The 14434-nt window shown below is 34.2% G+C and overlaps 2 protein-coding genes across 4 annotated transcripts; both read left to right on the top strand.

Annotated features, from left to right (window-relative positions):
- The first annotated feature begins 624 nt into the window (after nt 1-624).
- LOC144569504 (polyamine oxidase 3-like) lies at nt 625-6236 on the top strand. Of its 3 annotated transcripts, none has more exons than XR_013516079.1 (11): nt 625-1010; nt 2310-2425; nt 2847-2935; nt 3025-3138; nt 3230-3317; nt 3408-3493; nt 3616-3718; nt 3807-3904; nt 4288-4717; nt 5230-5338; nt 5598-6236. XR_013516079.1 is itself a non-coding variant. In XM_078319882.1 (10 exons), the coding sequence occupies exons 1-10, from the start codon at nt 998-1000 to the stop codon at nt 5919-5921; spliced, it is 1461 nt and encodes a 486-aa protein (XP_078176008.1). In that variant the 5' UTR covers nt 625-997; the 3' UTR covers nt 5922-6236. The 3 variants fall into 3 exon arrangements, 1 of the variants encoding a protein (XP_078176008.1); XR_013516080.1 differs by having other exon boundaries at nt 5210-5338; XM_078319882.1 differs by lacking the exon at nt 5230-5338.
- A 2157-nt stretch (nt 6237-8393) lies between these two features.
- Nucleotides 8394-12772, top strand: LOC144569503 (Tetratricopeptide repeat (TPR)-like superfamily protein). Its single transcript, XM_078319881.1, has 7 exons — nt 8394-8538; nt 9008-9323; nt 10182-10472; nt 10634-10882; nt 11183-11307; nt 11658-11756; nt 11862-12772. Exons 1-7 carry the CDS (start codon nt 8489-8491, stop codon nt 12484-12486), a joined length of 1755 nt encoding a protein of 584 aa, XP_078176007.1. The 5' UTR covers nt 8394-8488; the 3' UTR covers nt 12487-12772.
- Nucleotides 12773-14434: the final 1662 nt, after the last annotated feature.

The following is a 14434-nucleotide window of genomic DNA, read 5'->3' as shown; positions in this document are numbered from 1 at the left end:
GCACTAATATGTGTTTAAATAATTCATAAAATCTAAGGAAGAATTTAGATCAAGATAATTATTTTGTTTAATTGATCGACTAATACTGTGACTCCTGCTTATGTGGGCCTGACTTGTCACATTAGCAAGTTAAATTCGGTTCAATTGCTATATTTGATAATAAACTAATTAAAGCTTAAAATCTTGTCATTAAAATATTTTTACTTTTCTAACACTAGAAACCAAGCTTTTTGGGCTGAGAGTTTATATGTTTATTTATTTATGTCATCTGATGTTATACTATTATTATTATATCAATAATTCAAATTTTAATTAAATAATAAATATCAAAATTAATATGTTTGTTCTAAGAGTTTATATGTTTATGTATCCATTTGATATTATTGTACACGACGAAGCATTGCATGCACATTGAATTTTGTAGGAACTTAAACAACGAAAACTAATTAGGAAAGCTGCAATCCAGATAAGAAAAAGATTATGCTTTAATAATCGACTCATCACAAGGAAACAGCCAAATTGGGGGCACATTTCCATTATTCCGTTCAAGACAAGCTCACCGCAGGTGTACATACCGCCAAAGCAATCTCCCAAAAACAAACTATAAAAATAGCCCCTTTGCTATGGGAAAATCAAACCTAAAACGCCCAGAAAACAGAACAAAATTGAGTTCTCTCGTTTCTCCATTGATCGCCTTCTATTGCTATCTCTTACGCCTAAATAGCCACCGACCTTTCCACGAAGAACCTAAAATTGCTCCACACGGTCTTCGAGATCTCTCTAATTGGATCGGATTAGAAGGGTTTGGGAGGAATTAAATCGAATTAACTGTAGTACGGTCTTGCGGGGAATACCGCATGAGCTGGTTCGTGAATTTGGGGCTGAACTCTAACTCGAATCACTTCGTCACTTGTCTTCTCATTTTTGTCCTCCATTTCTCCCCTCAGTTGCAGATACCCCCCTCTAATTGTATTTCGACTAGTAATTGTAATAGAGAATGGAGAAACAAGGTAATTTTCCTTGTTCTATTTTCTATTTTTTTTTACTTAACCAGATCCTTGTTGTATAGTCTGGACAAAATTGCATGTCTGTGAATTGAAGCTTAATTAAGTCGGTGTTTTACAACTTGAAACTGTAGTCATGAAACCCTTGAAGACTGAGATTTTGATAAGCTAACGATTGATCCAGTAATTTTTTTTTGGTACATGAAAAGACAAGTACCATCTGAATTCTTTTACTGACTGCATAATTTTCAATCTTTTTTATTCCCTTTGCTTTTTATAAAATGAGCAACTCACCAATCGATCAAACTGTGTACAGCATGAGTAGGAATCAGTTCTCTCCACTAAAAACAAAGCAAGACAAGATGTTTCTCACTTTATCAAACTTGTGATTTCAGCTTCTGCATAAATATTTACTTAGCCAATTGACTGTTTTTGTTGATCTCTACACCGTAAGGAGATTCAAATTTGAAGTTTCTTCTAAAGCTTGCTTAATTGCCTGTGCTATTGCTCTTTCTTTAATAAGAGAAAAGAAATTAAAATATGTGGTTGTTGGTGCACGCAGACCACTTTGTGGGGGTCTGATTTAGTTTAACAGTTTTCCAATATAAGATTGTAGTTATGAATATGTTGAAATTATACATTAAAAAGGGAAAACCTTGTGATTAGAGTAACTAGCTCAAAATCATCCCTTGATTGACACTCGAGCAACCCCCCCCCAAGTAGTCTGTCTAGACAAACAATAAGTCACAATTGTCAGTTAAATTAATGTTAAGTTTGAATATGAACTTGTATAAGAAAAATAACTCGATAGTTGTTAATTGGAAAGCAAGAGATCTCAAGGGCCAACATGTAAAATTATACAACATAGAAATATAGAATGAAAGGATGGGAAATAGTATTTGTATGGTGGAGAATTGGTGCTATATTATTTTGTGGTATATTCTTGTGCCTTTTAGGTATGCTTAGGTGGGATTATTAGTGCATCTCCACTAAGTTATTTTAATATATTTGGTTGGCCTGGGTCCTTTATCCTTTTTGAATTATCTATATATCATTTAAGTGATGCCTTTATTGTCGCTGATATATGCATGAAGATGTGCACAAGCTAAGCTTAGTTGTTTTTTCTGTCTTATGTTAAGTAGTTTACTTGGGAACTACATTTGTAGGAAGTATGCTGTTTGATGTTTCCCAGTCTTTTGGAGACCAAATTTAATCACCTGCCTTTTAAGGAATCGAATTTCTGACATTTAAGGTGTGTAATATTACTATAGGACACCTAATTAATGTATCTGCGTTCTTTTGAAGGGTCATCACGTGTATCGAACATTAGAAGAAAATCACTTTCTCCTTCGGTGATTGTAATTGGTAGTGGTTTTGCTGGCCTAGCTGCTGCTCATGCTCTCCAAAATGCATCATTCAAGGTACTTTATTATTCTTTTCTGAACATTATTTCTGAAAGAATAGACCAAAAAAAATATGGGAGTGCCGTTGCATAGGAATGAAGCTAGCCTTTTGGATTTAATATCTATCTCAATTTATGTGAATGATATCTGCAGTCATTTACTTTGTTCCTTTTTTCTTAGATCTAGCATCTTAGTTTTTAATTTCACTCTCATGTAAATGAATGCCTTGTTAAAGATGGTACCAGTTGTCTTCTTAGATTTCAGTGAAGATATAAATGAACTCTTTTAGCAAAGTAGCACTCAGTAGATAGTAAGTGTAGAGGATTTTAAGTAAAGAATTAGTGAAAAGTGTGCCTTTTTTAATAGTACCATATTGTAAATTTTTATTTGGACCTGAATAAATAATCCAATGATTAAATGGATTTTCTACTCTCTTAAGGTTGTCGTTCTCGAATCAAGAGATAGGATAGGCGGCCGAATATGTACTGACTTCTCTTTTGGCTTTCCTGTCGACCTGGGTGCCTCTTGGTGAGTTGAAATCTTTCTGAAACTATTTCAAATTTGTAAAATTAGTTTACACTCGAGTTATCATTTGTATGAATTTTCAATTTTCTTAGGTTACATGGTGTGTGCGAAGAGAACCCCTTGGCACCTCTGATAGGAAGGCTTGGCCTTCCTCTATACCGTACCAGTGGAGATGATTCAGTACTTTTTGATCATGATTTGGAGAGGTATTGACTTCTGTATTATTCTTCTTAAAAGAAAAAGTTGGTCTCAGTGTATATCATATGTGACTGAATAATTGTTGCTATCTATGCATAGCTATGCACTCTTTGACACCAGTGGGCATCAAGTGCCTCAAGAGCTTGTACAAAATATAGGAGTGGTGTTTGAGACAATACTCAAGGAGGTACCTGTTTTAATAAAATATTATATTTGATAATTATAAGAGAAATGTGTATTTCCCTTAATAGTATTTTCTGTTTCTCTTCATGTACAGACTGATAAGCTAAGAACGGAAAATAGTGAAGACATGTCCATTGCAAAGGCTATTGCAATAGTACTGGAACAGAATCCACATCTTAGGTCTGTACAAACAATAACTTAATTTTATAAGGACTTTTCAAATGACTTCCTTCACAATTTTATTGATTATTTATTCTGCTTCTTTCTTAATTTATTTGTTTTATCATTTTTTTTTCTTTCAGACAAGAAGGGCTTGCACAGGATGTGCTCCAGTGGTACCTATGCCGTATGGAAGGATGGTTTGCCACTGATGCTGACACAATATCTCTTCAATCCTGGGACAAGGTAAACATAAGTTATATTCTTTTCTTAATTTTCTTTCTTACATTTTTTCAATGCATAGTAACCCATAATTTGTATAAAATAAATACAGGAAGAGCTTCTTCCAGGAGGGCATGGTTTAATGGTGCGTGGATACAGGCCTGTCATAAACACTCTCGCTAAAGGCATCGATATTCGCCTACGTCATAGGTTTGTACAGTTCTTGTTTTACATTTTTGGGCTATTTCAGCACATTATATCAAGGGAAAACACCATGTAATAGAAGTTTACTTCCCCCAATTTTTTTATGTTTCATACTGGAATTATGAAGGGTGCTTTCATTAGCAGTGATTGTGTATTTATTTTTCTGGCAATGTGATTTGAAGTAATATCCAGTTTATCTGAAATGCATAAATATGAGATCAAAGTTTTGCATTGCAATCTTTTACCTTGTGAGGTCCTTTTTTCCTTCTCAACTGCTGTCGCACCTAATGGTTATTAGATGGATCTTGGGTGTATGAGATTGGTAAGTTAACATTGAGACACAAACATGACTGTTATATTAACTTAAAAAGAAATTGTTTCTCTTCTAGGGTTACACAAGTGGTACGCCACAATAATGGCGTAGAAGTAATGGTAGAAAGTGGCAAGACTTTTGTGGCTGACGCAGCTGTGATAACCGTGCCGGTTGGTGTCCTCAAAGCAAACACAATCAAATTTGAACCTCGACTACCAGAATGGAAGGAAGAGGCAATAAGAGACCTTAGTGTAGGCACCGAGAATAAAATAGCATTACACTTTGAGAGGGTATTCTGGCCAAATGTGGAGTTTTTAGGGGTAGTTTCATCAACTACTTATGGATGTAGTTATTTTCTTAATTTACACAAGGCAACTGGGTATCCTGTGCTTGTTTACATGCCAGCTGGCCAACTTGCTCATGATATAGAGAAATTGTCAGATGAGGCTGCCGCGAAGTTTGCATTCTCTCAGTTACAGAAGATCCTACCTAATGCATGTGAACCGGTGCGTATTTGTGTTTATCTATTATTTTTTATACTTAACACAATATTAGTAGTATAGCCCGGATAATATTGATGACTGTAGATAAAGAGTGGAGGTCCAAATCTTAATAAATTTGTGGGCTCCATTGTTATCATATCTCAGCGGTTTATCCATTACTTACGTATTAGCGAGTTATCTATTGATACTGCTCATGGTATGCTACCAATATGGGTGTTCTCTTAAGTCTTTAAGTGTGGTATGGTACATGAGGGACACTATTTGTTTCATATAAAGAGTAATCAATGTCAGTAGGGCTTTCGCTGACTAATGTAAAAAAAGTTCAATTAATTCATTGCTGTCTGTCAGTTTGTGTTTTTTTGTCAAATTACCTTCAGTGTTGAAAAAACAACCGATTCGCTAGTCACCAGTTCTGTTGTTTGTTTAAATGAAAAAACTTGGCATATAATTGTGGGTTGTGCGCTGATATTACGGTTGTTTGGTGGGATAACCCAGGGGTGAGGTTGCATCTATAGTTGCAGGTATAAAAGTTACTCGCAAGTGGACTTACCGTTTCTCACTCACAACTCCGACCGGTGTCCGGCCGCCATCGGATGATGGTACCGCGACAACGGCAAGGCTCTGGTGAGGCAACTCGCAACTACACTCTCTGGCAACTAAATTTTCCATAACAACACTTATATTGGCATGCACAAAACCATGTGCGTGCCCATCTGAGAGTTCCCTTACCACAGATTCTGAACAACCACCCCTATAACTTTGCCACTTCTACCTATTATCTGTAGCCAGTACAAGAAAAGAGAGATTTGAACCCTTGTTTCATCAAGGAACTAATAATTTACAAGTATTGGCTAATTTTGTTTCTTTATCTTATTCTTTTCAGATCCAGTACTTAGTCTCACACTGGGGAACAGATGAAAACTCACTAGGCTCGTACACATATGATGGAGTTGGCAAATCTCGTGATTTATTCGAGAAGCTTCGCATACCAGTAGACAACCTATTCTTTGCTGGTGAGGCTACTTGTATAAAGTACACTGGTACAGTACATGCTGCATATTCTACCGGTCTCAGGGCTGCTGAAGAATGCCGCATGCGTGTCCTGGAGAGATACGGAGATCTCAACTCACTGGAGATGACGTTCCATCCTGTGATGGCAGAGGAAGCTGCCTCGGTATCTGTGCCGCTGTTGATATCAAGACTTTAAGTATTTAAAGATACCTAAATGAAGGTTTTTATCCTATTGGTTATGTTATCCACAATTTTAGTTGTGTAACCATTGCCCTTGATTGCTTGAGACAACGATGACAAAGGAAAATATTTAAAGTATGCCTTTTCCTCTTGTTGGCTTTCTAAGCATGAGGAGATGTGTTATGTGATATTTTGTGGGGTATACGAAGGCAATATATAAGATGTGGAATAAAGTGGATTTTGTATTGTGCTTGGTTTGTTATAAGAACTTAGTTATGTAGTGTTCTTTGGCTATTATAGTTTTGCTTAAAATAAATTATATTTGATTAAATACCTGCGTGCATCTAATTTGAAACAAAGCTTTTCTCGAGAATGAGTTGAAGCTTGCTTGATAGCTCCAGTCAATTAATCTAAGAATTTGCTTCTCTTGTAAGAACTAAGAAGTGCTTGATTTAACTAATCATCTCAGACGTGCCAAAATCTAATGAATTTCTCTCTTTGCGATAGTACCTGATCAATTATCGTTCTGTCAAAGCAAAATTGAAAGAGGCACGTGTCTGGTTTGTATTCAGATATAACTTTGACTAATTGGAGGTTTGACACAGAAAAATATGATCCATTTCGCATCATTTCACTAATTTCTTTCATTTCATTGAACTTTAATATTTTAAAGGCGAGCTGACATGTGACAAGTCAACTGCAAGTGATAGACCCGTGAAATTTTGTAAATCTTAAGATGGAAGGAGTTAATATTATCAAGATCTGGATAGCCGGACGAATTTCCTCAATTTATTTTGTTAATTGCATATTTACTAAATTAAATCTGCAATTATCTGATTAATCAATGCACATGCAATATATTGTTCAACGGTTATGTAGTCTCTGTTATTAATTATGTTTTCTAACAAAGCCGCGAATATAACACAAGTGTAATCTTTAATCGTCAATATTAACCATAAAAGATTGCAAGTTGTTTACGTTTATTTTTTTCTTTACAATGTTACAAGAAATAGTTTACCAAAATGCCAGAAGCTATTTGCTGTAGTTAGTACATGCCATTTACTGTGATGATCACAATACTAAGGTATCATTTTAATGCGATGAGCAAGCTGGCCATATATTTTGATCTAAACTAAAGAAAATACATTTTGAATTTTTTTTTTTAAAGAACTATAGTTGTGCCATTTTGTGTAGTAAGATTAGTTATGTTAAAAATGTGTTTAACTGCAAAAAGGACCACAAATGAACAATGAATGAGCATTCCAAATAGTGTGGTAATTTTGCATACCTAAATCATCTATATATAATTTCTACATACTTCTGCAATTATTTATTATAAAGATGATTACTTGAGAATTAATAATTTTGTTAATTTTAACAATCGTTAGAATTAAGTTTAAATTTATAATCAAACATTTTAGGAATTATCTATATTTGCCTATATCATGTTTACAAAAAAAATGAGAACGATTTGATTTTAGAAGCTCTTGATGTATCACTAAACAATATGCAAATTACATTAAACTTGATTAATACTCTATTTAGATATCCAACAACATTCCTATAAAATATTTTTTTGTTACAACGTTATTTGAATAACTTGAGATAAAATTGTCAAGATTCTCAAAATAAATTAATATCAAGGGATCTCTCCCGTTAATTTTACCACCTAATACATTTTTTACTTTCATCTGGTAAATGAGTAAAACATATAACAAAAAAATTGCATACACAATACACCAATTTACTACACACAGAAGTTGAGCTCACAAATAATAAAGCATCCATTTAAACAAGTTCAAAGTAAATTCGGGTATACGCACAAAAACCAGAACACCTTGTTTGGATGGAGAGTAGAGGAAGGAATGGGAGGTAAAGAATAGAAGGGAATGGAATGGAATAGAAAAGAAGATTAATATATTTAACTTCTTTGTGTTTGGATGATTAATGAGAGAAAATAAATTTAACTTTTCTTTCCGTCTTATTTTTTATTTGGTTGATTAAAATTTAGGAGGTTAATGAGAAATTCGGTGACTGTTGTAGGTTTGAGGAAAAAATCTTATATGCGAATTATATATATAAGATATAGGGTTGGATATTTGTGTATTTTTTTCTAAAAGTATTTGTAACAGAATTTATTTACATCCGTTACACTTCAATTTGAGAGGAAAACCGATTCTATTAATTATAATGATACAAGATTAAACTTTTCACCTCCGACATAATTTTATCAACCAAACACGATTCAACGAAAAGTTTTTGTTCCTTTCCATTCCCTCCCTTCCTCTACTCTCCATCCAAACAGGGTGGAAAGAGAGAGAACAACACAACTAAGTTACAAACCCAGGTGGTTTAATCCGGGTCGTTTGATGCAGATGGATAAATCCGATAATCTGGGGCTTTGATGATTTAGTCTCGTGGCGGAATATAGTGTAGATAGCTAATTGCAGGTCACGACTCGTTATTATTTAACCCGCTATATCATCCACAGGCAGCAAGCGGTACAGTGAAAGCGAAAGTGGGGTTCTCGTGGGGTTTTACAAGAGCTGATAAGGTTTTCTCTACTTGTTTTACTCCCCATCAATGGAAGCAATTGGCTCTCAGTCACTTCTCTCCTTTTCTTCAAATATCCGGTACCCATCTCTCTCTCTCTCTCTCTCTCTCTCTCATTGTGTTGTGCATGCGTGCGTGCGTGCGAGATGGTATGATTTCGTTGTTTGAGAAGCCGTGAAATTTAGAATTGAACTGGGGGGATGCATAACCTTCTAAGAAATACCGGAGAATTTATTATTTTGCTCACTAAATTTAGAAGAGGGATCGAGTCCTGCCTCTTACTTACATAATTTGATGTGTAAAACTTACCTCAATTTCCAGTCATGGAAGTTAAATTGGTGTTTTAGCATAAAAATACTTGGCAGTAAATAACAGTCAAACCCTGGTTCTAATTTTTATCGTGTTATTCCTCAATTAAATTCTTGGGTAATTCAAGCTATTAATAGAGTAGCTCAAAATAGGAATTTGTTTTTCTGGTTTTTACTTGAATTCTGTTTGGTTACAACAGAACTGGGAAAATTGTCAACTAAAATTTTGAATTCTTATCAGAAAAACAAAACTACCTATTCCCCTTCAAAACCTGAAAACAACAAACCATGCAAGGAGACTTCAGGTGGTATGCTACGACATGTTGGCCCCACGAAAGTTTATGCGGAAGAAAAAGAAAGAAGAGATTTTTGCAAATCCAGCTGATGAGATAAGACAGAAGACTTGGAGAAAATTGATGACCGAAATTGAGCAGTCTGGCTCAGCTGTTGAGTCTCTTAGGAAACAAAAAAACAAAGTGGACGTTCTCCCAAGAGAACTTGTTTTGGGAACTCTTGTCAGGTTTAAGCAGCTGAAGAAATGGGATATTGTCAGTGAGGTAATTGATTACTGAATTATTTGAGTGAATTAATACATTAGGCTTAAGTCTAGTAGCTGATGAAACAAGGCAGGCAGCCATTCGTCCTTTATATTAATTACTTGTTTTGGATCTTCAATGGTAACACTCAAAATGTATAGCGTTCAGTTGCAAAATATGAACAAATATTGGATTTTTCTTTTTCCAAAAAAAAAAAAAAACTAAAATATTGTATTAATTTCCTAGTAAAAAGTATGAAGTTTCAGTTCAAATATTGCACTCCTGGGCCTTAGCTGCCAGGATATCTCATTTTCAAGGTTATCAACTGGTAAAGAATCAAATGTGCACATCTATCTATTGTAAAATGTTGCAAGTAAATTTAACTAAAGCTAATAGACAAATGGTGTTGATGCATTCTAGTCAATACCAATATATGCTGAGACCTAATTATTATTTATGTTTTAATTATTATATTGTTACTAGTAATGCAAATTTATAGAGCTAGAGCCTAACATAAATTGTGCATCACTGCATGGTGCTTATTATCAGTTTTATTTTTATTTTTTGAAGGCTAGTGGCTTTAAATGCCTACTAACAATTCCATTGATAAATACATATTTACAACGAGTCAAATGACCCTAATTTATTATCAGTTTTTAGTTAAGGAAAAGAAGAGAACTAATATTGAATCATTCATGTCAGTATTTATACCATCTTTATACTGTGTAGATATGCTTTTAGTGGTGGTACACCTTATGTTGATTAACCCTGCTAGAAAAGAAGAGAACTAAAGCTAATTCATCTCAGAGTTTGAGCATACTTGTAATTTTTAACTAGGTCTTGGATATAGCAGTAACCATTTTTTTACCTCTCTCTTAGATCCTTGAATGGCTAAGGACACAACATTGGTGGAGTTTCTCTGAGATGGATTTTCTAATGCTAATCACTGCCTATGGAAAATTAGCCTCTTTTAAGAAAGCTGAGAGACTCATGAAATATATGAATAAAAGTGGTTTTGCACCAAGTGTAATTTCTCATACAGCATTGATGGAAGCATATGGGAGAGCCAAGCATTACACCAAAGCCGAGGCAATATTTCGTGAGATGCAGTCTGTGGGTCCCTCACCATCACCATTGACTTATCAGATTATACTAAAAACTTTTGTTGAGGTATGTTCTTTTTCATTCTCATATAGGATAATTAACTTCAATTATGCAAAAAGAAAATAAAAATGAATTTGGCAGAGCATTTTAGAGAGAGAGAGAGAGAGAGGAGGAGAGGGGGTTGTTCATCATTTGTTGTGCAAATAACCAGAAGTATTTATATTCAGGGGGACAAGTACGAGGAAGCTGAGGCAGTTTTTGAGAGCCTTTTGAAAGAAGAGATGTCTCCTTTCAAACCAGATCAGAAAATGTACCACATGATGATTTACATGTACAAGAAAGCGGGAAATTACAAACAAGCCCAGAAATTATTTTTGGAGATGGCCAAGAGGGGAATCCCTCGAACGACAGTCACTTTTAATTCCCTCATGTCATTCGAAACAGACTACAAGGAAGTTTCTAATATTTATGATCAGGTATACATGTCTCTTCTCTTTCTTAAATTAAGAAAATGTACAGCTAAACTTAAAGGTAGCCCACGTAGTAAAAAAGAAGGGATTACAGAAATCTAATCCTGTCAAGATGAAGACTTCAAACGAAACTGAGCTAATCACATTTTTTACCAACCCAAAATGAAAGTGAACTAATAACAACATAGGTATCTGTGAAAGTTTTGTAATAGTTATTTCCAGTGGTATATGTAGCCATCATACAGAAGATGCCTGTAAAAGCTTCTTTTGGAGGTATTTATTCAAAAACTCTTTTTTTTTCTATAGATGTACAGATCAGGAGCTAATCCAGATGTATTAAGCTATTCTCTCCTGATAAGAGCTTATGGTAAGGCCAGGAGAGAAAGTGAAGCATTGCAAGTTTTTGAGGAGATGCTTGATGCAGGAGTCATGTAATGGTTCCCTCTTATTCATATATTTAACAACAAAGAGAAAAACATATATTAAACCCTGTTTGTTACAAAAGCCAACAATCTTTCCTAAGTTTCTTATAGTTTAGAAGCTAAATCAGTAAGAATATTGAAGAAAAATTCAACATGATGATTAACATTATAATTTTGAATTTTCTTTTACTGTAATTCTATGACTTTGATTTTGATGGGAAAGAAACTGTGATTTGAGAAAATACCCAATTGCGAAATACAATTATCTGATTAATTCTTTTTACTTGTTACATCATTTATTTCCTGTTGATACTTTAATTAATTATTATTCTGGCTAATCTTTGGTTTCTCTTCACCAGGCCAACACGTAAAGCATATAACATATTACTGGATGCTTTTGCTATATCAGGAATGGTCGAAGAAGCCAAAACGGTTTTCAAAAAAATGAGACGAAACAGGTATGGCAGGGGTATAGCATACTTAAATTAAAAAAAATATATGTTAAATTATATGTTAAAGTTACTGTAAGTAGAATAATAATCTTGTCTTTTTATTTCAATTAGATGCGAACCTGATCTGTACTCTTACACGACCATGGTGGCAGCCTATGTAAATGCATGTGATATGGTTGGTGCCGAAAAATTCTTTCGTCGATTGAAAGATGATGGCTTAAGGCCAAATGTGGTAGCATATGGTACGCTCATGAAAGGGTATGCAAAACAAAATAATCTAGAGAAAGTGGTTAGGGTGTATGAGCGAATGCTAGTGCAAGGTGTTAACCCAAATACAACAATATATACAACCCTGATGGACGCGCATGGAAATAATTTGGATTTTGGCAGTGCAGTTGCTTGGTACAAGCAGATGGTTGAAAAGAAAATTGAACCTGATAAGAAAGCGAATAATATCCTCTTGTCTCTGGCTAAGACACCGGAGGAAAAGCAGGAAGCAAATGAGTTGGTGGGTATTGAAGCGAGTTGTGAACAGCTTGAGTTGCAAGGAGGTGAAGTGAATGCAATTGAGGGGGACTTGAAAAAAGAAGACAACGAAGAAATTAAGAGTGATTCCAATGAAATTAGTGCGGATGATTATTGCTCTGATAATGACGATGACGATGACGATGTCAATGAAGATGATTTAAATTTGGTTTCATTTAAAGAAAAACAAGAACTGGCACTTACCAACTAGAGTTGAATTTCTGATCATGTGAAATTGTCATGTGAGGTGCCTTTTCCTTTCTATGAGCGACCCTTGCTCCGAACAGTAAAATGCATTTTTTCTGTATTATTATACATTCACTTTGGAATATACAGGATATATTTTTGCTTTTTGCTAGTTCCATTTCTTTCCTGAGATAGTTTAGCTTAATTTTTTTGCAGCTATAAGATTTCTTTAATATGCCATGTAACTAGTATTTTTTTTTTTAACTCTTATTACGACATTTTGGTGTTTTAATTCAAATCAGTTGTTACTTTGGTATGGTACGAAGCATATTTTTTTATTTGATTAAAAGGCCCCAGTACACCCAGCATAAATCTGTTGTTATTCTAGAGAATTGAAACTGCGACTTCTCAGTAGAGAGACGGGTCACGTGTCATTGCACTAAGCTTATGGTTTCTCTGATATAGTAATTTATGGGATGTGATATTAATACCATGAATAAATCTTCTGATATATGTGGAGCATATCTTCGGAATAGGCCAGGTCATAATATCAAATTTTGGTTTGATTTTGGATAAAATGCGAACAAATGTACAGAACAGTGTTATCAGAACCGGACCGGACCAGCGGTTTAACCAAAAAAACCGGACCCGGATGCCTTTCCGGTTTGGTTCATTTTAAAGACTGATTATGCTGTTGAACCGATAAAATCCGGTTTAATAGACCGGTTTTTCAAAAATCAGCTACTCGGTTTTAAAGAAAAAAACGATTTAAACGGTTCAAAGTTCAATCTTTTACACTGTCATGCATTAAATGCGACATAGTACCAAATGAAAGGACTAGTAGACCTGTATTCTTCTAAAAAAAGGACTAGTAGGCTTGTACTGTACACAAGTCTGTGGCCTAGGTTTAAACTTTATTCATTTCACATATTTTATTTATTTTTATGAAATTTACACATGAAACCTTAAATTTTACATATTCTTAAGTATCAATCATGCGTATAAAATTTTGTGTGTATATATTTTTTTGAAACCTAACAATTGTTATTATTATATAATGTATTTTAATTGTCGTTATTTTTTTATTGAAGTCCTTTTTCATTTTCATTAGGATATAATTTATTGCTATTACAAAATAAAATTCCTAGTACTATTCAAATAAAAATGAAACTTTTTGTTTGCTAAATTATTCCGCCTTAAAAAAAATATATTCAGTCATCTCTAATAAAAACTAGTATTTTATATTATTTAAATATTAAGTTTGAAATATATATATACACACACATATATATTATAATTTAGCCTTGTATTATATTATTTGAATATACGTTGTATAATAATTCTCATATCTCATATCCATGTGAATGTTTAAATAAACCAGCAATTGAACCGGTTGACCCACCGGTCCGACCAGTAAACCGTTGACCCGAAACTTTTCCGAGTTGATGTCCGGTCCGGTTCTGATAACATTGGTACAGAATGATCATAGTTTACCACATACTTGTAGCCTTTGCTGGTTTAGGAATCACTTTAGGTATGTTGGTGCTCACACTGGGGAGGAAGGGGAAAGGGTACTGATGAGTTTATAATGGCATTGTTACGAACTGACGATTTACTTATGATTTGTTTAGAATTCACTTTGAACTATTTGGAATGTTAGGTTCAACTTCCGACTAAGTTTAGAATTTTGGGCATGTTATAGTTCACTATTGATTGAATTATAACTTGCACTGGGCACTTTAGAGTTCACCTTTGACCAATTCAAAACTCAATTTACGCATGTTATGATTCATCTTTTCACTATTTAATTCTTAATAATTACCCGTTAACACTCCTGACTGTCTGTTAGCAGTGGTTGGTGTTGGGGGTAATTGACATTTTTGGTGGATGTCATTGACTGTACCAATTAAGCCGCAGATGGAAGCCAGACCAATTTATACCATATGTTTTTCAATTAGAAATAAAAGAATTTC

The sequence above is a fragment of the Carex rostrata genome, chromosome 18 (assembly GCF_964058835.1).
Source record: "Carex rostrata chromosome 18, lpCarRost1.2, whole genome shotgun sequence".
Taxonomy (NCBI): domain Eukaryota; kingdom Viridiplantae; phylum Streptophyta; class Magnoliopsida; order Poales; family Cyperaceae; genus Carex; species Carex rostrata.
Note: the sequence above shows the minus strand (reverse complement) of the source record. Positions and strands in the feature narration are given on the sequence as shown.